Source organism: Neovison vison, chromosome 4 (genome assembly GCF_020171115.1).
Source record: "Neovison vison isolate M4711 chromosome 4, ASM_NN_V1, whole genome shotgun sequence".
Classification (NCBI taxonomy): domain Eukaryota; kingdom Metazoa; phylum Chordata; class Mammalia; order Carnivora; family Mustelidae; genus Neogale; species Neogale vison.
This window is the reverse complement of record NC_058094.1, coordinates 172,161,979-172,188,045: the sequence shown is the minus strand read 5'-3', so window position 1 is coordinate 172,188,045 and position 26,067 is coordinate 172,161,979. Positions and strand designations below refer to the sequence as shown.

The 26,067-nt window shown below is 35.1% G+C and overlaps 1 protein-coding gene across 1 annotated transcript in view; it reads left to right on the top strand.

Annotated features, from left to right (window-relative positions):
• AGMO (alkylglycerol monooxygenase) overlaps positions 1–26,067 on the top strand; it is a 345,447-nt gene that overhangs the window by 119,894 nt on the left and 199,486 nt on the right. Inside the window, exons 4-5 of the mRNA XM_044246135.1 lie at positions 11,434–11,537; positions 25,515–25,610. Coding sequence (XP_044102070.1) covers positions 11,434–11,537; positions 25,515–25,610 — 200 coding nt within the window. The remainder of the gene's footprint in view (positions 1–11,433; positions 11,538–25,514; positions 25,611–26,067) is intronic.

The window sequence follows — 26,067 nt, the reverse complement described above, 5'->3', positions numbered from 1 at the left end:
AGGAGAATGTCCTTTAGTATGAAAGCTATATTACTACTTTAGAATTTGACATGTAAATACAGTTTTTAAGTTTCTTCATGTGCTCTCCACTGTAATTTTTCTAAAATGACAAAACATTAAAAAAAGAATATCTTCCATTTTATTATTTACCTACCTAGTAATAATGTTCTTCTGTGTTACCTTTGCCATTCAACATTTTTCTTCATAATTTCTCATATATATGAATGTTCTTATTAGTAATAAAACCAACTCTTAGGCCTTCTTGCTGCAGTGTATTAGAAGAAAATATCACAGGCTTATGTGAAGTCATTCCTTTAAAAAAAATTTTTATTTATACAGAAATATTGGTTCTTGTCCTGATTATATGATCAGCCCTGCATAACTATCTAAAGAGAGGTCAAAAGGATACAAAAAGACACTAGGATCTGCTTCTGCTTTGAGGTCTTTTGGGGCTATTCTCTCTCCTTGCCAAGATGATGGTGATACCATTTAGAAAGAAAGAACAACAGGGGAGAAAACAAGACAATGAAATAGATTCAAAGCATAATATGTATGGATTTGCCCCAAAGGAATTCAGACCCAGAAGTCAACAGAGACCTGTAGACTGAAGTATTTGGAAACCATCAACTTTTGAATAAGTGGTTATTGAAGTAATTTTAGGTAATAGCACACCATGAAAAACAACAAGTGTGAAGAGCAAAAAAAAAAAAAAAGGTGGGGGGGTGAATAAAAGGGAAGAGGTCAGGGAAATGCACCTGGCCTGAAAAAAGAAAAAAGAGAATGGGGAACAAGGGGAAAGGAAAGCCAAAGGAAGAGGTTTTCAAAACATGCAGTGGTCAGGTATTTCAGAAAGTTCAAATAGAATGACAACTAGAAGAAATCTAGTTTTGACAAGAAAGAGACCAATAAGTATTTTGGAAAGAATTAAGTGATATTAAGAATGAGCTTAAGGGGCACCTGGGTGGCTCAGTGGGTTAAGCCGCTGCCTTCGGCTCAGGTCATGATCCCAGGGTCCTGGGATCGAGTCCCACATCAGGCTCTCTGCTCAGCAAGGAGCCTGCTTCCCTCTCTCTCTCTCTGCCTGTCTCTCTGTCTACTTGTGATCTCTGTCTGTCAAATAAACAAATAAAATCTTTAAAAAAAAAAAAAAGAATGAGCTTAAGAATGAATGAGAGGTAAGGAAGTAAATAAACTTCTCTTTTAAGGTGTTTAAGAACAGATTAAAGAAATGGAAGGTCAGGGATCGTGTTTTACAAAGTGGAATGTTTCATGATGATTGAAATTAGGGAGAAGGGATCAGTATAAAGGGAAGGTGAAAATCTAAAAAGTATTGATTTTACTAATGAAAATACATATATTAGTAAATAAAATAGTGTGACTTGTCTAGTGATTATTCAGATGAGCCAATTTTTTTTTAAAGATTTTATCTATTTACTTGACAGACAGAAATCATAAGTAGGCAGAGAAGCAGGCAGATAGAGAGGAAGGGAAGCAGGCCCCCTGCCGAGCAGAGAGCCCGATGCGGGACTCGATCCCAGGATCCTGAGATCACGACCTGAGCCGAAGGCAGCGGCTTAACCCACTGAGCCACCCAGGCGCCCCCAGAGGGGCCAATTTTTTATAAATGCAGGTTTAATCCAAAAAATATATTGGTGTCTACTATGCAAGGACACAATGAGGTACTGTAGAAAATACAAAGATGGACAAATTAATCTCTCATTAAGGATCCTATAAAATAGAAGAGGATGCAAAATAGTAGAGTATTTGTGACGTTAGAGGCCTAGGAATAATAAAGATTGTATCATAATTGTGGCCAGGAGAGCAAGAAAATGACATTAGGCAGTGGTCCTTGAGAGATAAAGAATATTTTGACAGGTCCTGAAAAGATAGGGGACTGTGAAAGTGCTGAGGTTGTTCAAGCCCAGAGAATGGAGGGAACGCAAGAAAGAGAAAGGGGAAACTACATACTTTTTTCATGTAATATTCCTTTGTCACAAACTGTTAATCTTCTGATTTTACTTTAGTCATTTCAAATATGTAAAAGCCAGTCTTAGTTTGTTGGCTCTACAAAGCAGGTTGTAGGCTGGATTTGGCCCATAAATCAATGCCGATCCTTACACAAGACTGTGAATAATCTAAGGGCAACATATCGTATACATAGATGTCACACAGTGAATATTTCCTGATAGTACTGAGGCACTGAGGACTCAGAGCCGGAGAGCAGGCATGGATTATGAAAGAAAGGAAGCAGGTGATACAGTAGATTAATGGGAAACCCAAAGTGGAATCTCACTGGCGACAGGAGGGAGGAGAAAGTCATGATCAGAGGAACAATAATCATATTACAAGTTCAGAAACAGAAATATGGGCAGAAGACAATGAATGAAATATGGGCAGAAGACAATGAACTCAAACATTTGAGTTTGAAAGTCATATAGCAAAGGGGCCATGATTAGGGAATCTAAGGGGTAGACTATGAGGTTACCACATTAGAACAGGAGGGCATATGCTTCCACATAACCACTTCCATCTTTCAGTGCCCATAGGTCTAAAAGTATTACATGAACCTCTTTTCCCAGTATTAGTGGGACAAAATGGTCCTTGGCATCCTCCCAAGTCAGACATACATTCAGATTTAAGGAGTACTTTGAGGGGGGCAGAGGAAAGGACAAAATAACTTGTCAGAGTAACAACATTCAGTTCCAAGATGTGTCAACAAGTGGTAATAACAGAGTGAGGAACAACAGTTCCAGTGTACAAAAGAAAATCCTTCAGGTATAGACTGTGTCCTCAAAAACCTGTGACAATGATAAGCTATATCAGAAGGACATCATTCACAAAGAATAAACTGACTTGTTCCAGTTGGAACATTCAGTTTGGGTTCAGTCTGTCACCTTCATTGGACATCATAGCATTTCTTGTATGTCCAGTGGTATTGAAAGTTTCTAACATAAATATCATACTCATTTGCTATGACACAGTAAAGACTAGTTTGAAAACATAAAGGTAAATAGTAAGGTCAATAGAAAGCTCTTATTGGCAAAGAGGTACTGGTAGATTTTTGTTGTTGTTGGAAGGTAATCTACATTTACTCATGGGGTTTATCTGACAGAGAGAATGAAGACAGATTGCAACCACTTTCTAACTAGTGGCTTCAGTGCCATTTTTCCTGGTTTCCTGTCTTTTCCTGACAACCCCTGGTTGCTTTGCCTTCCTATTCACTTCTTACATTGCTCTCTTTTTCAACTTTGGAGGTTATTTGTTCTGAGATTCTGTGACTTGTAGAGAAAAATTTTATAAATCATTGCTCCAAACATAATACAGCCGAAGTTCATTGTATCTCACCACAGGTAAGCATGCTGAAAGAAGGAGTATCACAGAGAGCTTGCCAATCCTAGCTAACTCTGTTGACCCAAAGAGAGCTCTTCTCCCCAATTTCTGCCCCCTTCTTGTGCTACTTGGGGTATTATGAATGCCAAATATATGTCATTAAATACTCTGGAAAATTTCTTGCTTTTATGAATTTATGAAGGTGTGTGCCTTTCTTAGAATCTGAATAAATTTTAAGACTCTCATAATAAAATCACTAATTTCACCAAACTCAAGTCATGACATTAATGTGGCTGCTCACAACCAGGACCCTTAGGCAGTAGAATTTGGTTTTATTCAATGCATGAGTAATTTTCATGAGATATAAACATTGTCAAATTTGTAATTATTTTAAAATGTAATACTGTTAACTTTTATTTCAAAGGATTTTTAGCTAATTATGCTAACTTTTTCAGGTAGGGATAGTTTCCTTATGGACATGGCTAATTTTCCACAAAGGTTGAAAGGTATGAGAATCTCAACCAAAAGTATTTCTTCATTTGCCTCTTACACTTCTGGAAATTTCAGTATGCGTGCCACTTAAGAGTTTCTTAGTTCAATGATATGTTTTCTACTGAGTGTGGAAAAGCTCTTTCCATGCCTCGGCAGTGATATAAATCAGGATTCTGTAGCAGATTACCCAGCCCATGGCGTAGGGCCAGAAAAAGATAAGTTCCAAGTGAAAGAAATCTAGGTGATTACTTAGTCTTGACCAATATCTACACACAAACTGACAAGGAGTAGAAAGTATAAATGGAGAATGACAGAGCTTAGAGAAGGAAAAAGGTACATTGCCTTATTTATAGCATTACTTTCAAGCAACCTTGCATATAATCTTGTAACAGAATGGACAGTAAAGTTATGAGAATGAAGTCAGGGATGACTCCAGGTGGCAGAGGAAAGAGAGGAAAAAGCCACACAATATGTTCTGGATTTCCTGTAACCATCTCTTCTAAGCAGTCATTTCAGAAGTTTAGTGATAATAAAATGTATTATCTTGAGCTATGCTAGTTGAAGTTTGCATTTAGAAACATAGGTAGCATGAGATTAAGAGTCACTTATGGTTTGTCTCCCTCCCTATCCCATCTTGTTTCATGGATTCTTCTCCTACCCACTTAAGCCCCCATGTTACTGGGGGGAGGGGGGTTGGGAGAAGAGGGGTAGGGTTATGGACATTGGGGAGGGTATGTGCTTTTGGGTAAATTGGAAGGGGAGGTGAACCATGAGAGACTATGGACTCTGAAAAACAATCTGAGGGGTTTGAAGTGGCGGGGGGGTGGGAGGTTGGGGTACCAGGTGGTGGGTATTATAGAGGGCACAGCTTGCATGGAGCACTGGGTGTGGTGAAAAAATAATGAATACTGTTTTTCTGAAAATAAATAAATTGGAAAAAAATTGATTAAAAAAAAAAAAAAGAAACATAGGTAGCAAGAAAGAAAGAAGGAAAGAAAGAAACAAACAAACATAGGTAGCAGTTTGCCCAGTATGCTATGGAGTGCTTTCCCTATTGAAGTGAGTCTATAGGAAGAACTGAGTACTGGAGAACATAGCTTTGTATTAGGTCAATGGCATTGTTGGTAACCACATCACATTCATTTGTACTGAGAGCAAAACTTATTAGTGGGGATGTAGTAGAGTTAGTTCATTGGGTTATAACAAATCCCAGTGACTTAAAGCAAGAAAGCTTTATTTCTCACTCGCATTCTGGTTAAGTATGGGTGAATGGAAGCACCCTCCTCCATGCTATGGTTTAGAAATTGAAAATCGTCCCATCTTTGTCTTTGCATATAGAGCCCAGGGCACCAGTGTCCTCTGCTGAATATTCTGTATGTTGTTGGCAGTTGAAGGGGAAGGGGAACAGAGAGAGTGGAGGAGGCACATCTGTTCTTTACCTCATCCTGAGGTTACACACAGTATTTCTACTCACACTGCATCACTGAGAATCAGTCATGACACCCACTGAGGTGCAGTGGGGGTAGAAAATATAGTTTCTGCAACTAATAACAAAAATAATTAATAAGAATAACAATCATTACTTCCCGTAGCAAATTGTTAGATTCCATTGTGTCTCCATGTCCTCATCTATAAAATGGAAACCATACAATTATCCTTTTATCTTCTAGCTGTGAGTAACATATGGATTAGTACATGTAAACTTAGTAGCTGTGAGTAACATATGAATTAGTACATGTAAACTGCTTAAATATTGCCTAGTACATGCTAAGCACTTTTATAGGTTCATAATCATTGCTGTTAATATGATTTGTATTGTAACTGTTATTAATCAATCTCATCTTTGAGTAAAAACAGGGAGGGACCTTTATGACAGTTCTAACCATTGAGTCGAGTAGGCAATGATCAAAAGTTGAATTGCATGAGATACTGTGAAATTTCATTTTAGGAACATTGTCAGTGTAGAAAATAAAGGAAGGTAGAGAACTGGTTAGTCACTCCAACAGAATAAAGGTAATGCCTTCTTACATTCCATAGAAGCCCTGGTTATAATACTCTTTAAAAAGTTTGTATAAAATGTCAACTACAAAGTGATGCAGAACATGTGCAATTTACACAGAATTATGTATATTTAAGGTACATAAAACCTTCCTGGACCAGTCAGTCCTTTCTATACCTTTTTAAAAGTTTCTGTTTGGTTGCGTGTTCTTGGAGGGATTTTCTTTTCCATTTTGTGCTTCTGTCTCCTAGAATACCTAAACAAATATTTGTACATAGTAGAAATTTAATAGATTAGTTCTAAATAAGTTTATTTTTTTAAATCTGCAATTAAAGTGTAACCTTATTTAATTTAATCTTAATTCTTAGACTTTCCCCAATGGATTTAAAAGAATACAATGGACATAAATGTGGAGGTATCAAAATTCTAAAATTTTAAAATTACATTTCTTTTTGTAATGCATGTGAATGTGGCAGGTAGTAATAACATACTTATCAATATGATTTTAATTAACGTTACCATTTTGTTCAAATAAGTATTACATTATTTTTTGCTTATGCATTGTATAGAAACAGAAGTTTGGGTAGGAAAAATAATGTAAATTCTTAGGGTTGGTTTTTTTTTTTTACTTCATACTGAAAAACTATATCTTTTTTTTGTTTTTTTGTTTTTTTTTGTTTGTTTGTTTTTGGTTTTTTTGCCTGGTTTAAATTTGAAAAGAATATAAACATATAAATGGAGAATTCTCATTCTAAAACTCTACATGATAGACTTTAAAAGCTTCCATTTGAATATACATTTTTTGGAAAGTATTAAAGTTTCAATTCCTAGAAAGATTAGAGTAACTGTTTAGTGTTTGTGACAATTTTAGTGACATCATATTACCTCCTCTAAAGAAATGATTTAATATCTACATGTTGCCAACATTCAGATAAGAGAAAAATTTGGTCGGTTCTATATCTGAACAGTTTCTCTGATGCTGAACGTCTGGATATATACAAAATGTGTTGAACAAAAATGTGGAGGTCCAGCCAACTTGTCAATTTTATTTTCATTGATTTGACATTTTGAGATATACTTAGTAATTTGTGTTTTGGTATTAAGTGGACAAAGAACAGATTATAATAAAATAAAACAAAGAATATCAGTCTCATTGAATGAATTGGTATTGTCATCAATTTTATCATCACAATTTCATATGCTGTTATAGGAAGAGTATGAAGTTGTATTAATAAAATTGATGATATTGTAATTCATTCAGTGAGCGGAGAAAGGAAAGTGAGGGCATTTTCATTGTTATTCAGTAGCTTTTATATTTTCATTAGACTTTAATAGCTTAAGTCTGTTCCTAACTTTATATTTTCTTAGCTCAGTAAACTTCTTGAAATCATTTATTGATCATATTTGGAAGAGATCAGAAAACTTTTAAAGATTTTTTTTTTCATCTTAAAAGTGGGAAAGTTCAGTGTTTTATAGTGTTAGATTTCTTGTTAAAGGGGATAGACAGTTGTCCCTATCCAATATTGTCATTTAATAGTGCATTTTGAATTCCTTTAATGTTGTTTACTTATTGGAAAGCATCATCTGAGGCTCAGAAAATACTTGGACCCATTTACTATCATTACTTATGGGAAAAAAGAAGAATCCAAGAAGGGTGTGAATATATTAAGTAAATTGTTGCTGAAAGAGAAGGAGAAAAAAATTCCTTTCTTTTCTTTAGTGAAACAGTTTTTCCCTTCACCCTTTCTATTTCATTTTTATTACTTATAAAATTAAAAATTTAAACCAAGCAATTCCATGAGAATGTTTACAGTTCTCGTGTTCCACAGTAACAAAATATGCTAAATGTTGCATAAAGTGTCACTATCACCCCTTTCTGGATGCCAAGCATCACTTACATTTTACAAATATGCCTGTTACATTTCTGCCTTCATAACTTGAGGGCTTTCCAAATTATAAGTGAAGACAACATCATCACCCTCCAACGCTGCTCCAAGGTTTTCTGGCCTGTCCACCAATGAAGGTTAAATAGTTATCCTGTACCTGTGAAAATTTCTTATAGACCTATGCTTATGTCTCAGATTAATCTACGGGGTTATTCTCTCCATCCATAGATGACAAAGCACTTACTTAGACAAGAGACTTATTGAGATACATCTTAAATGTCTAACACACATAGACTCTGTTAGATTCTACACACAAATTTCTCATCATTCTGAAAATTTTCTCCAAAATAAACTCTGTTCTTTGTTATATAGGCTGAAAATGTCTTTTTATAAAACTCTCAAATATTTATATTGGGTTTCATCCAAATCAAAACTTTTGTTCCTCATAAGACACCGTTAAAAAATGAAATGTCAGGCCATGGTGTAGGAGAAAATGTTTGCAAATCATATATCTAATAAAGGACTTGTGTGAAGAATATACAAGATTTCTGAAAGCTCAATAGTAAGAAAACAACTCAACTAAAATGCAAGCACAAATTTTGAATAGATAGTTCAAAGAAAATATGCAGATGGCAAATAACCACATGGAAGATAATCATAGTCATTAACCATATTTCAGTGAAAATTAAAACTTCAATTTGATACAAATACATAGCTTTTAGAATCTCATGAGATAAATGAATTAAAAATAAAATTAATAATGCCAAGTGTTTCTAGAGATATGGAGCACACAAACACACATTTTATATTAAATTTTGACCAAATTGATTGGTCAATGTATTAATAAAATATATTATATATGTTATATAAATCTTTCCTTTAACACTGGGAAGTGGCATAACTATTTCTAACTGTATCATTGAGAAGACATAATAACATACCATATGCTTGTATAATCAATAATTTTCTGGTAGGAAAATAAAATTGTTATGTACTACAACTTGTAATTACATTAGTTCTTTGATAGAAAAGATGTTTATTCTTAAAATACCATTTTTTTCCTCTTTAATATTTGTTTTTATCCCTTAGAACAGATAATTCAAATATCAGAGAAAATGAACATATTTGTAAAGGCAGGACTAATTTTTCATTTTGTTTGCAAAAGAACTATTGAAACAATTTTCTATAAAATGCATTTTTATACTCACTTTGAAAATGATTTACTTCAAGTAAGGTGCATAAACTGTGGGGGAAAATCTTGTATTTTTTCTTGTTTTTCCTAGTTCTGAAGAGTGGCAGAGGTAAGGCAGTAGGATCCAGTTACTGTTCCCTGTTTATACAGCTGTACTTCATTGAATGAAGGCTTGTGTTACACACAGTTTGTGATAGGAAGTAAATGCTTTTAAAACAACTGAAGAGATAGGTCTTTAACCTCCACCTTTGTGGATTCTTTGTTCCACCATTTAGCTTCTGTGGAAGTTATAGGAAGTAATTTAAATATATGGTATTACTCTCTAATTGGACCTTATCTGATTAGCTTATCCTCTTCTGAACTCGTAACATGGATGCCTTATGATAAATTTTTAAAGCAAATCCCAAAAAGTCCAACAAAAGGGACAATGAATTTTTTTGTAATAAAGTTTTTAAGTAATAGGCCCTGAAATGTTTAATAAAGGGTATGTTCCAAAGAGAAAGTAGTGTTTGGATTATTTCCAACCTTTTAAGAAGTTTCAAAAAACTTAATGAGATTCACCAAATTTATTACCTGTTAATAAACTCCACACAATAGTGCCATAGGATTCTTGGTTTATCTCTTTTATTTGTAGCTGTATAAAATATTCAGTAAAGCAGAGATTAAGGTTCTAGGCTATTTCAAGGATTATACCTGGGAAGTTAGAGGTCATTATGGTCAAGTAGTTTTCATTTGTATAAGAGCCAATTTCTTTAATTGCTTGGGTAAAAATATAGGGTCATTACTAGGAATGATTAAAATGTCAACCAGTCAGGATCTAAGTTACATATAAACTTATGGCTTTTGAAAATACTTGCCTACCCTTGAAAATATATAACTTTAGACTTCTGATGGGACCCTCTATTCATAATTCTGTTCATTGTCTTTCCATTTTCACAGTATTAAGTCCTTATATCTGAAATATCATCTATTTACCAAAATTCTTTTGCAGATGTTGCTTGGTAACTCCCTGCATAGATTGTCTAGAGAGCATTCATTTCCTTAGTGAATGGCAGAGAAGTCATCCAAATTGGTGGGAGAGGGAGTTTGTTTGTTTGTTTATATTTATATAAATTGACATATTTATAACCCTGATTTTCATAAAATTCTCTAACAAATTATTCTACCATGTGCTGGGTGTTTTAACTACTAGTATATAGCAGCTGCAAAGACCAATAACCAGGGCACCTGTGTGGCTTAGTTTGTTAAGCACCTGACTTTTGATTTTGGTTCAGGTCGTGATCTCAGAGTCCTTAGATCAAGCCCAGAGCTAGGCTCCATGCTGGATGTGGAGTCCGCTTAAGAGTCTTTCTCTCCCTTTTGCTCTGCCCTTCCTCCTTTCTCCCTCCCCCAGCTCATGTGCACCTGTGTCCACGCTCTCTCTTTAAAAAAAAAAAAGTGGGGGGGGATAACCCATGCAGTATTTCCACTCTTAGAGTCACTGTTCAGTCCCCATGCATGCCAAACTAAAAGATTTAATTTCTGATCTATACTGGCATGGATACAGTGATCATGCCACAGAGTTAATTTTATCTCCTTCATTTGCAGCAAAGAACACAGTAATAGTTTAGCTAAGAACATACTGTCTTTCAACTGAGTAGACTCTAGTGTGGTATCTGTAATTCTGATAAAAAAAATATTCACAAAATGAAAGATATGGGCTTGTTCTGTACTTAGGAGGTCAGTATAGTGGCATATTGTAGAAAAAACAACTATTTCTTTGGGATGTAAATGAATTGCAAGTCAGTATGTGGGAAATCTGCATAATACTTGATGAAAATAACTTACAATTCCTTTTTTATTATAAAGATGTACAGCAATTATGTGGTAGAATTTTAGAAATGGTAGTGTTTGGTAAGGTACAGGAAGAGCTGTATGTATTAGCTAATTTATTTCTGTAAATAAAAATGAAATGTTATATGAAAATGTCCAAAAAAAATGAAATGTTAAGTCTTAGAACCAAATATTACTCTGCTTTGCCTTTTATTCCAATACACAGATTTTGAGACTTCTTAAAAAGCCATCAGGAAGGAATTTTTGTGTAATATTTCATTCCAAAATTTATGTACCAATTTCTCTCATCACATTATTCTTCCTTAATTATAAATATATTATCACATACTGAAAAATCATCATATCCATTGACTGTATTGTTACAACATAGTCAGTTAGCTTTTATGATTTGTCATACTACAATACATTAGTAATTGTAGATTTTGGAAGTCATTTTAACTTCCTGGAGGCATTTAATTATATCATACACACTATACATACTTGTTTGCTATGTTTCAGTTTTCTTATTTGTTTGTAATTTATGCCCTCTGATTCCAAAAGTCATCTGAAGCAGCTTATTTTAATTATAATTATATTGGCTAGGTTTCTCAGAGATGTTCCAGATTTTTCTTCCTCACTTAACAAGAACTGCATACACAAGTGAAAATGGAAGTTGCTTTGTTCTTATTCTCATGGTTCATTTCAAATTATGTGTTTTGCAGAGGTTAATATCATGTGGGCTGGACACCAAACCCACCACAGTTCTGAAGACTATAACTTATCCACAGCACTGAGACAATCTGTTTTGCAAATATATACTTCTTGGGTAAGTTGTATAAAATTGGATAAAGGTAATTATATAATACATTTTTTTAAGTCTCAATTGTTCCTGTTTCCTCCAAGTTAAGAATGTATTTTACTAAAAGACTTTTTTCTCCTTCTATAAGGCAAGACACATATGAAGCAAGTGATGTTTTGTAATGGTGGTCTTTTATTTGATAAAACAAAGCGTAACAACAAAAAACAACTTCACCTTGAGGTATAAAGCAAAGTGAGAAATTTGCTATTTTTTTAATTTACCATAACTAACGAGTGATATGTAGACAGTGTATCTCAGTTCAAATATATGCAAACAAAGTTTTCATTTGAAACTTTTAAAAGCGGTTTTTGAAAAGCCGATACCCATTTCTGCATGCCCAAGTGAAATTACTTAAATTCTTTGCTTTTCATTTATGTATTAGAGCAGTTAATATGATGCTCAATAAAAATTTTTGCTCTAAAATACTTTTGCACAAGGAAAGAGCAGACTAATGAAAACCAGAAATAGCCTCTAGTTTGAAGTTTCTTCTCATTCACTGGGCAAACCTGACCCACTTGCTAATAGCCCTCATTTGTGATTGTCACTCTTTGGATCTCCATAGCTATCCAGACTACTGCTGCTAAGAGGCATATTGAGCTAGAAGGTCAGAGTTTTCGGGGCATCTGTCTGGCTCAGTCCACAGAGCATCTAACTCTTGATTTGGGGGTCATGAGTTTGAGCACACATTGGGTTTAGAGATTAGTTTAAAAGAAAAAGTCAGAGTTACCAATGTGTAAGTGCTACTAACCATAAATTATAATTATCTATGGAGGACCATAGGGGCAGGGAGGGAAATCTAGAGGGGGAGAAATCAGAGAGGAAGATGAACCACGAGAGATTAGGGACCCTGGGAAACAAACTGAGGGTTTCAGAGGGGAGGGGATAAGGGAAGGGAGTAACAGGGTGATGGGTATTAAGGAGGACACATGCTGCAATGAACACTGGTTGTTATATGTAACTAATGAGTCATTGAACACTGCATCAAAAACTAATGATGTAATATATAGTGGCTAACTGAACATAATAAAAAATATATAAGAAAAATAAATACCAAAAAAAGTCCCTCAAAAAAATGATAATGATCTAACTTTTGTATGGTTCCTTATAGTTTACAAGTACTTCTAGATATCATTTATTGAATACTTTCTGTGTGCCAGTCTTCTAAGATCACTTTATGCATTAACTTATTTGATCTTCATGGCAACTTTAAGACACAGATACTATTATGACTCTCATGAAACTGAGTTTGTAGTTCAGTCACAGAACTCCTAAAAGGGAGGAGTTGAATTTGAACTCATTCAACCTGGCTGCAGGATCCCGGATCTTATCTTCCACACTAAATACTCTTTTGTCTCTACATCGTTTTTTACTTACATTACTATGTTAGATCAAGTGTTACTATTATCAGAGAACTGAAGGTCACTGAGGTTAATTACACAGCTAGAAAGTGACAAAGCCCCATATTTGAAACCACGTGCCTCATAACCTATAAAAATACGTGTACTGGCAGGTGTTGGAATCCAAACAGCAGCATAGGCAAAAACAAATCTATAAGCCAGTGATGGTACAAATATATTTTCTGAAAGAGATACAAAACGAAATCCACCCCTCCACCCCCATACCACGTGTAAAGGCTTGTGTTAATTTCCTAGGGCTACCATGACAAAGTATTACAAACTGAGTAGCCCAGAGCAACAGAGTTGTGTTGTCTTGTAGTTCTGGAGGCGAGAAATCTGAAATCAGGGTGTCATCAGGGCCGTGGTCCCCCCTGAAGACTCCAGGGAAGGAATTCTTCTAGCCCTGTGTCTCTGAAACTTTTAGTTTGTGATAGTTCCTTGGCCTTTAGGAGCATAATGCCAGTCTTCAAATGGTCATCTCCCTGTGTCTACATCCAGATTTCTCTTTTTTATATGTAAGGACATCGGTCATTTTCAATTAAGCCCACCCTACTCCATTATGAGTACATCTTAATTAATTACATCTATAAGGACTCTATTTCCAAATAAGGTCACATTCTGAGGTATTAGGGGATAGGTTTCAACACATGAATTTTGCGGGGGGGACACATTCAATCCATAACATACTCTAAGAAACATAGGTGGAAATGAAAGAATTTATATTATATTATATATATTCCATCTCCTTACAGCTTGTGCTGGAACTCTGGATAATTCAACGTGAGGAAAATACTACCTCTCTCACAGTTGCCTAGCTCAAGACTGGTCTAGAGCTCTAGTGAATAAAGGGAAGAGGCCCCTAATGAGGGGAGGTATACTGACTATCCTCCCATCTTAAGAAATAGCTTCATTAATATAAACGTATTATCCTCTACAAAACAGGTTTGAATATGTGACTGTTTAAAATAATAATCTCAAAAATCTTTATTCTCTCCTGAGTTATAAAGATAACTTAGCATAAAGATAACTCAAGCCTCCAGTGCTTAGATTTTGGGGGAGAAAGCCTCCAAGAGGAGATAGAGCTATATTTGAAGTTGCTCCAGGAAAATCAAATGCAGTGAGTGAATTGGTTTTCTGAGGAATTACCAAACAAAAATTTTTGTCAGAGCATCACAGACTTTTTAGAACCATCAGAAGAAATTTGGGAGACAATGTATTTAAATCACCCACTTTAAAAGCTACAAGATGAATCTCAGAGAAGCCTGCTACATCATACAGTATTGAACATTGCTGGTTGGAATTTGAGTCTAGACATCTGACTTCAAGTTTATGGTAATCTCTATCCTGGTTTCATTTGTGCTGTTCTCCCTATTAAGTCAATGCACTCAAAGTTACAGATTAGTGAAAACCTAAGTAAAATTCAGATTCACACCTATTTATTGCCAGTATAAATCCCTTTTACAACCTCATATCATCTTGCCAACGACACAAAATATGCTGAGTAAGGAAATGAGCATTGGGAATGCATGAGAAGCTGCTAATTTAGGGTAGGGGGAGGAGTGGGCGATTTTCAGTGTGGGGAATAAAAGGTAGAGATTGTGAATCAGCCTAGTTTTTTTGTCTAGCATTTGTAGGTCTGTTAGAAGATGGCATAGGTGGTTTAAGTGTCTGTGATGGTTGGCAATCTGTAATAGGTCTAGGTCTTTCTGGACATTAAAATCAAAGAACATCATCAGGTTTTTTTAATTTTCTTTGAGCCTTTTTTTTTCCTTCTTTGAGTCATTTTTAAGATTCTTTTCATTAGTGCTGATAGGTAAGGTATATAACTTGGTAGTTAGGTAACAGTATCTCTTAGAACAAATAATACATGTCTTTAAAGAGAAAATTAATTTGTAAAATGAAAAGCATAATTAATCTCAAAGTGTTTGTCTTTGATATTACTATGAAAATTAGGGTAGCAAACCTGTCATTTGAAGTAGGTAAGATGAGAATTCAGCTTTTAAGACTCTCTAACCATACTTTTGTGCACTTTCTTTAAAGCCAGTTTTTTTTTTTAAAGATTTTATTTATTTTATTTGACAGACAGAGATTACAAGTAGGCAGAGAGAGAGAGAGAGGAGGAAGCAGGCTCCCTGCTGAGCAGAGAGCCCAATGCGGGGACTCGATCCCAGGACCCTGAGATCATGACCTGAGCTGAAGGCAGCGGCTTAACCCACTGAGCCACCCAGGCGCCCCTCTTTAGAGCCAGTTTTAACCTTAGGTTTAACATTACTCATCCTAAAAGAACTGCAATGGATGGAGTATCATTTTAAGTGATATATACTGAAATAGGTGGTTTTGCATGTTACTTCAGTCTTAAATATCATAGTCTCTCCAAATAATAAAGTGAGTCTAGATCCATGGAGATATATATATATCTCCTGTTATATATAACAGTGTCAAGATTAACATTTCATTTTCTTCCAGTTTTATTTCAGATAAAATACCTGAATGCTATAGTTTATATTCAAAGCATAGCTAGGGAAGTGCTAGAAAATAATAGAATGGGGGTATGTCAAAGGGTTACAAGGTCTAACTTGAAGGAATTCTTAATGGCCAAAATCTGGAACAATTTGAACAACAGAATATGTAACACAGTGTAGAGTTATAATCCAAAGTATAAAATAAGTATCTTTGAAAAAAGTCCATACTGATATAGATAGATGATTGAATAACTAAATAAATGGGGACAAATATATGGGAGATAAATTCCTTTGAAGAATTCCATAAAAATTCCAGGTAACATTTGTAGATACTTTCCTGCCCCAGAAAATAATGCTTAATGCCCTCCTTACCCAGCCTTTTGATTGTAGACTATACTGAATAACTCCTGTACAAAGAATAAATAAATAAATAAAACTACACTTGTAATGACCATAGCATAATGTATAAACTTGTCAAATCAGTAACCTGTATACTTGAAACTAATACAACACTGTGTGTCAACTATATTCAGATAAAAACAAACAAAACACACACACCAAAAGGAAAAATAGACGAAGGGTGAGGTGGGCATGGGAGATAACTTCAGAATGAAGAAACTTGGCAAACATAATCTCAGATAAAATTAACAATTCTACAAAATACCTAACCTAGTACTCCTCAAAAGTATAAAATGAAACAACACAAGGGACATCTGAGAAAACTGTCACAGATCAGAAAAGGCTCTGAGATGTAAAGACTATGTAATGATGCATCCTGGGTGGGATCCAAAACCAGAAAAAGAACATTAGGGGGGAAAAAAGCTAGTGAAATCTAAATAAAGTGTGAAGTTTAGTGGAGTTTAGTTAATAGTAATGTACCAATTTGTTTCTTAGTTTTGGCAATTCAGTATAATAAAATGTTAATAAGAGAGACTGCATAGAGAGTATGTAGCTACTCTGTACTATCTTTGCAACTCTTTTTAAAAAATTATTTTTACTAATATACAATGTATTATTTGCTCCAGGGTTACAGGTCTGTGAATTCTAAGGCTTACACATTTCTCAGCACTTACCATAGTACATACCTTCCCCAATGTCCATAACCCAGCAACCCTCAGTTTGTTTTGTGAGATATGGTTTGTCTCCCTCCCGATCCCATCTTTCTTTTTTTTCCTTACCTAATCCCACAACCCCCTGCCCTGCCTCTCAAATTCCTCATATCAGAGAGATCATATGATAATTGTTTATCTCTGTTTGACTTATTTCGCTCAGCATAATACCCTCTGGTTCCATCTACATCATTGCAAATGGCAAGGTTTCATTTCTTTTGATGGCTGCATAGTATTCCATTGTATATATATACACCACATCTTCTTTATCCATTCATCTGTTGATGGACATCTAGGTTCTTTCCATAGTTTGGTTATTGTGGACATTGCTGCTATGCCTCTTCGGATCACTACAGTTGTGCACATGCCTCTTCGGATCACTACAGTTGTATCTTCAGGGTAAATACCCAATAGAGCAATTGCTGGGTCATACAGTAGTTCTATTTTCAACTTTTTGAGGAACCTCCAAGCTGTTTTCCCGAGTGGCTGTCTTTGAAACTCTTTTACAAATATAAAACCATTACAAAAATATTTATTAAAAAATATAACTACGTGTACATACCTATATTTTCCCAGAGCCATGGTGGATGGTATAACAACTCTAAAAAACCAAAACCAACCAAACAAAGCCACTTAAAACTAACAACTGTAGTCATTAATTTCAGGGACACCTAAAGCATCCTAGAGAACAGTGATTCAGCCAGTACTATTTTACTTGCTTAAGGATTTTATTTATTTATTTATTTATTTCGAGAACACAAGCTGGGGGAGGGGCAGAGGGAGAGGAGATGGAGAATCCCAAGCAGACTCTGCACCCAGCCCTGAGCCATGTGTGGGGCTCAGTCCCACAACCCCGAGATCATGACCTGAGCCAAAACCAAGAGTCAGACATTCAACCAACTGAGCCACTGAGATGCCCTCAGGCAGTACTATTTTAAAATAGTTCTGAAGTAACTCTTTTTTCTCCATTCTTAATTCCTCCACCCATCACTCACTGTTCCCTTTCCACAGTGCTGGCTCTGAACAAGCTGAATTGCACTATAGCTTTGAGAAAGGAATTTCATAGACTCCCTACCACACTCAGAGGTGGTCAAAACCTGGTCCTACTTGTGTCCCCAGTCTCATCTCCCACAGTTTCCCACTGTCTCCTCATCTTCAAGTAACAATTTTCAGTTCCTTAAATCTACTATGTTATAATGTCTTGTTATGCCATTGCATATCCAGTGACCTCTGCCAGGAAAATTATTGCTCCCTTGAGTGTTAAATCCTTCAAGACTCAATTCATTCATCTCTACAGATGCTTTCCAACTTTGCCTAGGTTGCTTTTTTTTTTTATCCCATAAAAACCTTGCATATCTCTATTATAGTATTTATTATTTGCATTATTGCTTTTCATGCCAGCCTGTAAACTTTAAAAGGTATTTTTCACTAGTATCTCCAAAGTGCCTGATGCAGTCAGTGCTTAATAAAGGTATAGTACATAAACTGAAAGAAATTTTGAAGTTTTATGGATGTCATATATTTGACATTATGGATGTCACTCTTCTACGTTAAGTAGGCTAAGTCCAGTATGTGAAATAATTTAAATCTGTCATTCATGTGAGTATTTTTTTATTTAAAATATCTCCAAAAATTATAGCATATGTAAGTAACTTATTTACCTTTTTGAATAAAATCTATTTGTTTCATATATGAAGCTATAGAATAGGAAAGAGTAATCTCTACATTTAGTAAGTTGAGTATTTCTCTTAAAAGCATGAAAATTAATGATACATGCACTTAGCTTAAGTAACTAGGTTGGCTAATTTATTTTTAGCTCTGTAGTGTATCTCAATCTTTAAAATTGTTTTCCTCTTTAGGTTAGTGTTATAATCAATGTTATAAGAATTTATAAAATGTGTTTATGGTATATTAGTAGTCTAAGAGGTACATTTTATCCACCATCAGAGGAAAGAAATACAGTTATAATACCAGTTTTTGAAAACTTTTCTTACCACAAGTTAGGGAACCTGTAAATATATGGTGATATTATTTTTGAGCATAGTAATTTAAAAATACATACTGATTACATTTAAGAAACATGAGGGAACAATTTACCAGAAATAAGGAAGTCTGAATCCCAGATAGCTCAGTTATTAAGTAGCTTTGCCACTCTGAATCAATTGATTAATGTTTGTATCTCAGTGATTTTGTACATGAAATGGGATAATTAATATTTGCTCTGCCTTCTTCTATTGTTATTTTGAAAATTACCTTAAATGATGAGTGTGGAAATTCTTTGGGCTATATCAAGTATGACTCTCATGTGTAATATTGTTTTTATATTACATATAAGACTTCAGAGGAACCTTTAGTGAAATCTCAAATCTTTTATTACATTGTACTTTCTGCCAAACTACATAAGCAAAGACTGTCTTTCAATATGTGGGAGTTGGAATTACACAAAGACAAATGTGAACAAATAAAGACACAGAAACTAACAACTTTGATGTACTGCAGTCAAATACATTGGGGATAAAATTCTCATAACTCTTATGTCACAGATGGAAAGCATGCCCTGAGCTCCCCATGCAGAAAAGAAACAAAACATCTCTCAGGACTTTGCCTCAGAACTCCAAGGCATTTCTCGCCACCATTAACCACCATTCAAAGACAGCATATAAGACAAAGTTCATGTCCACATATTAAATAAATGAAGTCCTTCACTTGTTTGTATCTTGACTAGTCTGAGCCATGATTCTAGCGTGCATCAGGAAAATGGAATTATTCTGTAGTGTACTAAAATCAATTTAAGATTTGATAAAAATAAAATTATGCTCTGATATTTGGTGTTTCATTTTACAGAAATTTGATAGTCATTTGTAGTTTTTATGCTGAAGGACAAATAAAAAGACTCATAGTAAAGAGCTCTACATAAGACAGCATTATATTCTTTCTACTTAAATAAGAAAACTGGCTGAAATATTCCACTCTCTTTACATATAATTATTCTTATTTTGAGACATGCATCCATTCATTTCTTTGTTTTCCATATACAGTCTTGATTGGCAGAGCTGGTCATGATGGCACAGGTAGGAGATATGAAGAGAAATAGGACATGAGGTTTGTTCTTAAGGTGCTTGCTTTCCCTGGTGGGATTCCAGTAAGTCAACAGCCATTATAAATACAAGTTTTTAAGGTTTTGGAGAGAAGCCTCTGCTTTGGGAACCATGGTGGGTGAAGGGGAGCATCACAGAAGAAATGCTTAAGCGCAATCTGTAAGAAGAATAAAATTTTGCCAAGAATGGGGTTGTAAATGGAATATTATGTAGAAGGAGCATGTCTTTGAAAATACAAAATTCTGGGGGGAAAAAAGGTATAATAAACTCAGGGAATTGCAAATAAAGTGTATGGCATGTGTATTAGTTTCCCAGAACTTCCATAACAAAGTGCCAAAGACTGGGTCTTAGAAACATATTGCCTCATAGTTCTGGAGGCTAGAAATTGGATATGAGGGTATTGGTAGGGTTGGTTCCAAACCTGTGTGGCAATATCTGTTCCATGCCTCTCTTCTAACCTTTGGTGGTTTGCTGGCGATTTTTGGAGTTGCTGGCTTGTAGATACATGACACCGATCTCTGCCGTTATCTTCATGTGCTATTTTTCCTGTGTTCTATCTGCCTCTGTGTCCAGATTTCCCCCTTTTATAAGGAAACCTGTTATTTTGAAATAGAGCTCACCCTAATTACTTCATTTTACCTTGATTACCTCCTGAAGAATCTGTTTCCAAATAAATTCACTGAAAAGTTCTGAGGTACTAGGGGATAAGGCCTCACATATCTTCTGGGGAAACATTTAATGCATAAAGTTTGAGTAAGGCTAGAATATAGGATGTATAAGAAGGTGGAATGAACAAAGGGGGAAATGGATAAAATCATAGAAATGGGAACAGAAGGATGGGCCTAGATTAGTTAAAATAAGGACTTCTTAAGTAGAAACACAAGCACTTATTCCAAACATACAATTTATGTAGATGTGTTTTAAGGATAGAGATAATAACTACATTCTACCTGTGATCACAAGATCTGGTTCTATGTCATGATAGATTGTGTAGATTTTAGGAATGTGGGACGGTGTGCTTGATGATTTCATCTTTAGTTCCTCAACTATGAAGGAAATTTTTTTTCTCTAAAGCAACATTATAAAAATAAATGAGAATCATAGAAGTACAGATACTAGTAGTGTTAAACTGTTTTATTAAAATAAGATAGACATGAATCCTGAAGCTCAATTTTATTTTCCCATTTCATTCAAAGTAATTAGACACTTAACTTGAACCAATTTGCTTTGCAGCTTACTTGTGGACGGCTCTCCCCTCTCGACTGCTGCTTTTCCGAAGTTTGTCATAGCTTACAGCTTTATTTCCTACTTTGTCCAACCTGAAGTGCATCATTTCTTTGACTCTGGAAAAAAGCCCGCTGCCTTCTGTTGCATCTGCCCTGAAATCCCCAAGCTGTGCTGGAATCCGGTCACCTACCTACTTCCTTCCCACAGCCAGCTTGTGAGCTCTGTGGGCTCCCTGCAGCAGCAGCTGGCAGCTTGTTGCCCCTCCATGTATGGCTTCCAGATGGAGCCGAGGGGTCAGTGCTGTTCACCACGCTGTCCTCCCTACCTGGGTGAAGACCTTCCAGAATTCTGCAGTCTGCTCAAGGGCTCTTCTCTACTCATGCTCCTTACTTTCAGCCAATGAACATATTTAAAACTTCAGAGAATATGAGTTTTTCTGGTTTTCCCTTTCTCTGCTTTCTTTTCAGATATATCATTAAGGTTAGTGAAGTCACACGTGCACACATTTTCTTGTCTCTAGTTTTATGAAAATGTTCACCTCTTTTCTGCAGATCTTATTCTTACACTGGTGACACTGCTCCTTAGTTCCTTGGACTGTGACTAGCTACTCTTTTTTTTTTTTCCTAACATATACTGTATTATTTGACCCAGGGGTACAGGTCTGTGAATCATCAGGCTTACACACTTCACAGCACTCACCGTAGCATATACCCTCCCCAATGTCCATAACCCAACCACCCTATCCTTCTCCACCCACCCCCTAGCAACACTCAGTGACCGGCTACTCTTGACATCTGTCCCTCTTCCTTTTTTTTTTTTTTTTAAAGATTTTATTTATTTGACAGAGAGATAGAGAGTACAAGTAGGCAGAGAGACATGCAGAGGGAGAGGGAGAAGCAGGCTCTCTACCAAGCAGGGAGCCTGATGCGGGACTCGATGTCGGGACCCTGGGATCATGACCTGAGCTGAAGGCAGACCCTTAACTGACTGAGCCACCCAGGCACCCTGTCCCTCTTCCTTTTAACTGGCTCTTTCTGAATACACCAAAAATGTATTCTTTTTTTCACATTAAAAAAAAAAAAAGAAATCTTCTTCCCCATCCATATGCTCTATTGAAGGAAAACCCCCAACTCTCTCCTTCTTTCTTACAAAAAGAGAAGTAATTCCTACCTCTATTTCAACAACTCTTTTGAGTGATTTTTAAACTTAGTGAGGTCTGGATTTCAGGCACACTGCTCCTCTCATCCAAACCTACAAATCCAGTGTCATTTTTCAGTCCAGTTGATATTTGCACAACGTATATTCTTACTCAACAGCTTCCTTGTGATATACCTAAAGGACTCTAACACAGCATTCTCTAGGTTAAACTTCTTCCTCCCGTCTGCCGTCTTAGTGAACAGTATCACCCAGCATACAAACCTTCAAATCTGGGTGTCTTCTGATACTCCTCTGTCCCTCTCATGTCCTCTGTTTGAATAGTTAACAAAGCCTTAGATTCCTGGTGCATATCCTGCCCCTGTATCCCCATGGCTACTGCTATGCTTAAGTGTATGCAGTTTTTCACTGGGCTAGTGAAATAAATTTCAAACCTATTTTTATATTTCTCATAAGTTTAAAAAAAAATGTTTAACCACTCTCTCACAGCCTAGGATAAATCTAGTCTTCTCAGAATGGCATTAAAAGTCTCCCCTCTTGGTTTTGACCGAAATCTAAATTATTTTTTGTTTTTGCTGTTGTTTGGCTATGGTGAGTCATAGACCCACTAGAGACTAATGAAAGCTATAGATGGTTTCTTCAGAAAACGTCACCATGCACACAAGCTCATACTTTGTTTTAGTCATGTCGAGGGACTTCACAGTCTCCATCCCCTCTGTCCATGTATCCCATAGTCCAAACCAATCTCTTGGCACACTCTCCAGCACATTCAGCAAGGCTGAGACACTTCCACTGAATGTCCTGCTTGATGGTCCCCTTCACGCAAGCCCTGGCTGCGCCATTCACTTGATGAGCAGAATAAAACCCATACATCTTCTATCCATTAGCCTAAGGTCACCTCTAGACCTATCCTGGGTGATTTTTTTCCTTTGTGAACCGGTTATGCACGACGTCTTTTGAAAGGTAACAAAATAACCTACGGTAGACAGTCAAATTTAAAGCTAAAGAGCTTTGGAATCAGAATGACATGAGTTGAATGCATAGCAGAAATGGTTATATTTAGTAAGCAGTGTAATGTCCCCTGACCCAGATATTGAGAGTTTTAAACTTTAAGGAAGAAGAAATTTCTTCTCCCAAAGTAGTACCATTTCTGGCTTTATGATGGAATGGACCCTTAAGTTGGCTTTAAAAACTGCAGAGAATTTGGAAATGTGAAGATATGAGGTAGAGAAGATGAGTGAGGATTTTCAGACCCAAACCTTTGCTAAACTGCTTTTCATTCTAGAAATTAGAAGCTTGGTTGTATCATTGGATTTTTTTATGGTACTGTATTAATCATAAGAATATAACTTTCACGTAGTTCATGAGACTTATTCCCTGACCAATATATTTATTTCTTACTAGAAGCTTCCTTTTTTGAAATTCATGCTGAGTTCATTTTTTCAGTTTTTTGCTAATTATATTTACTGATTTGTAAGATTTGGGACATTGGTTTATCAAGCCTGTTTTTAGGAAAACTAATCCTATGAGAAACTCATTAAGGAAGTATTTGATGGGCTACCACCGTTGTGAATCATATTAGCATTGTAAAGGCTCTAAGAATTTCTGAGAAGAGAACTTCAGTTGTTTAAGTCATTACTTCACAACTTAGTTGAGCATAGAACCGCTTTCCCATAACAGTGGTTATTATCTGAAAGGACTATTTCTCCACACTTTGGGGAATTATAATGAAATATAAATATTCATGTAGTATGTGATTTCTTTCCAAATAAAACTGTTTAAGCATCCAAGATAAGTCATTTTATATTTTTATTCACAGCTTAAAGATTCCAGAATATTCCTTAACTTAAAATGCTTTTATCATAAGGTATATGTATGTTTCAAGTATTTTTTTTTTATTAACCTGTTGTAAGAGAGCTATTGGAATATATTTTAAAAAATCAAAATAGGGGTGCTTGGGTGGCTCAGTCAGGTAAACAGTTGACTCTTGATTCAGGCTCAGGTCACGATCTCAGGGTGATGAGATCTAGTCTTGCATCAGGCTCTGCTCTCAGTGGAGTCTGCTTTTCACCCTCTGCCCCTCCCCACCCTCGCTGCTTGGTCTCTCCCTCTCTCTTTCTCTAAAATAAATAAATAAATAAATCTTTAAATTCAAAATAGTATCACAGATCTTTTGGAACCAGAAGGATGGCTAAGTTTCACATGGTTTTCTCCTTCACCACTCACTTGAGAAAACTAAAGCCTAGAGAAGTTTAAGAACTCTGTGAACATCATGGAGAAATTCTGTAGTAGAACTAAAACTTCAAATGAATGTCTTTGAAAAAGAGCCCAGTGTTCTTTGGTTGCTCACTAATCCAATCCATTGCTGAATAATACATTTATAAATAATAAAACTGATCCTGCTTGTGATGACAGTTGAGATTTTTCATGACTTAAGATTCAAAACAAAAACTAGAAGGGTTTATGTAAATGTCCAATTTCAAATACATCATCACAACTAAACATAGTTGAAATGATATTGACCTAAGAACAAAAGCTTTAACAATAATTTAGAAATAAAATTTAATATTCAGAAGAAATGTTTTTAAAAGAACTAGTTTTTTAGAAATATTAATTCTATAAAATACAAAGTGTGAAGTAGAGGAAAGAGTCCTTTTATTCTTATTTGTTTGTTTAGCATTTTAATGAAATGTTTTCTTACAACATGAAATCACTCTTGGAGATCAAAGTCATTAGGAAAACACAGCAGTTTGTGTTTATTAGTTGGTTCTAACCAGTTCTGCGGTTTAAGCACAAGTTGTTTTTCCAAGGCAGAGGCATTTCCGTCTGTTAGGAAATACAGACCTTTAAAATTTGTTTCCACTATGGCATCGTATCATAGCTTCTTCCTTACTGACTCTGAAAAATTTAGGGCATCTCGTGCTCTCAATCAGCCACATAAAAACATGTTTAAAAGAGAAAATGTATCCTATTCTCTTGTTATAATTGTATACCAAGTTACTTTTTTAATTGTAATTTAATTTTATTACTAAGCATGCCAGGTCATAATCCAGTTTTTAGGAGCTGTCATGGTATAAAGGCTTATGCTCCTTTTTTTTTCTTTTTTTTTTTCTTTCTTTTCTTTCTTCTTCTTCTTTTTTTTTAAACTTAAAGTGAGTATTTGAGTGTATAAGAAAAACCTTTTTACTTCCAGGAAACACATCCAGCCTTTTCAAGATTAAGGAAATAACATACCACATATGCTATTTTAATTAGACAATATTAAATACAAACTAAAAGTCTGGAGGACTTAGTTCCAATATGTCTGTAACTTTATCACCACGTGGAAAATTAACATTGCAAAGTCAAATATGGGAATAAAATATACAGGATAAGGTATATTTACTAAAGAATAAGGTATATTCATGAAGTTTATACTCATAAGTTGAACCATTAGTAAAAGTGTATTTTATATTGAGAATTATATGTATAAATTTTAATTTTTTTGATTTTTCAGATATTCTACTCTCCCCTGGCCCTCTTCATACCACCTTCAGTATATGCTGTTCATCTTCAGTTCAATCTTCTCTACCAATTTTGGATCCACACAGAGGTAACTCTTTTTTTTTTTTTAGTTTTATACCTAAGTAGTTAGCCTGAAGAAATGTCCTGGAAATCCACTAGCAACTGATTTATTGTGTAAGAAAAATCTTTGTCTGCCTTCTTTAAGGAGAAACATCTGTTCATTTTTATTCCTTTTTATTGAATATATATTGCAAAGTTTATAAGAAGCAATGAGGCCAGTTGGTCTCAATTAAATAAAAAATTTTTTTGAACTATTAAGTACCAAAACATTCTAATACTATATTCAGTACAATATCTTCCTGTATTACAGTTTATTAAACATTGTTTACCAAAAGATGTTGAAATTCATTTCAATTTCAAGATATGAATTTATAACTATAAATTTTTATATTACATAAATATATGTAATTTTACATATTTAGTATGTTATTTATAATCATTATTTTATACTATAATTTATTATAAGATAATAAACAATAGTTATA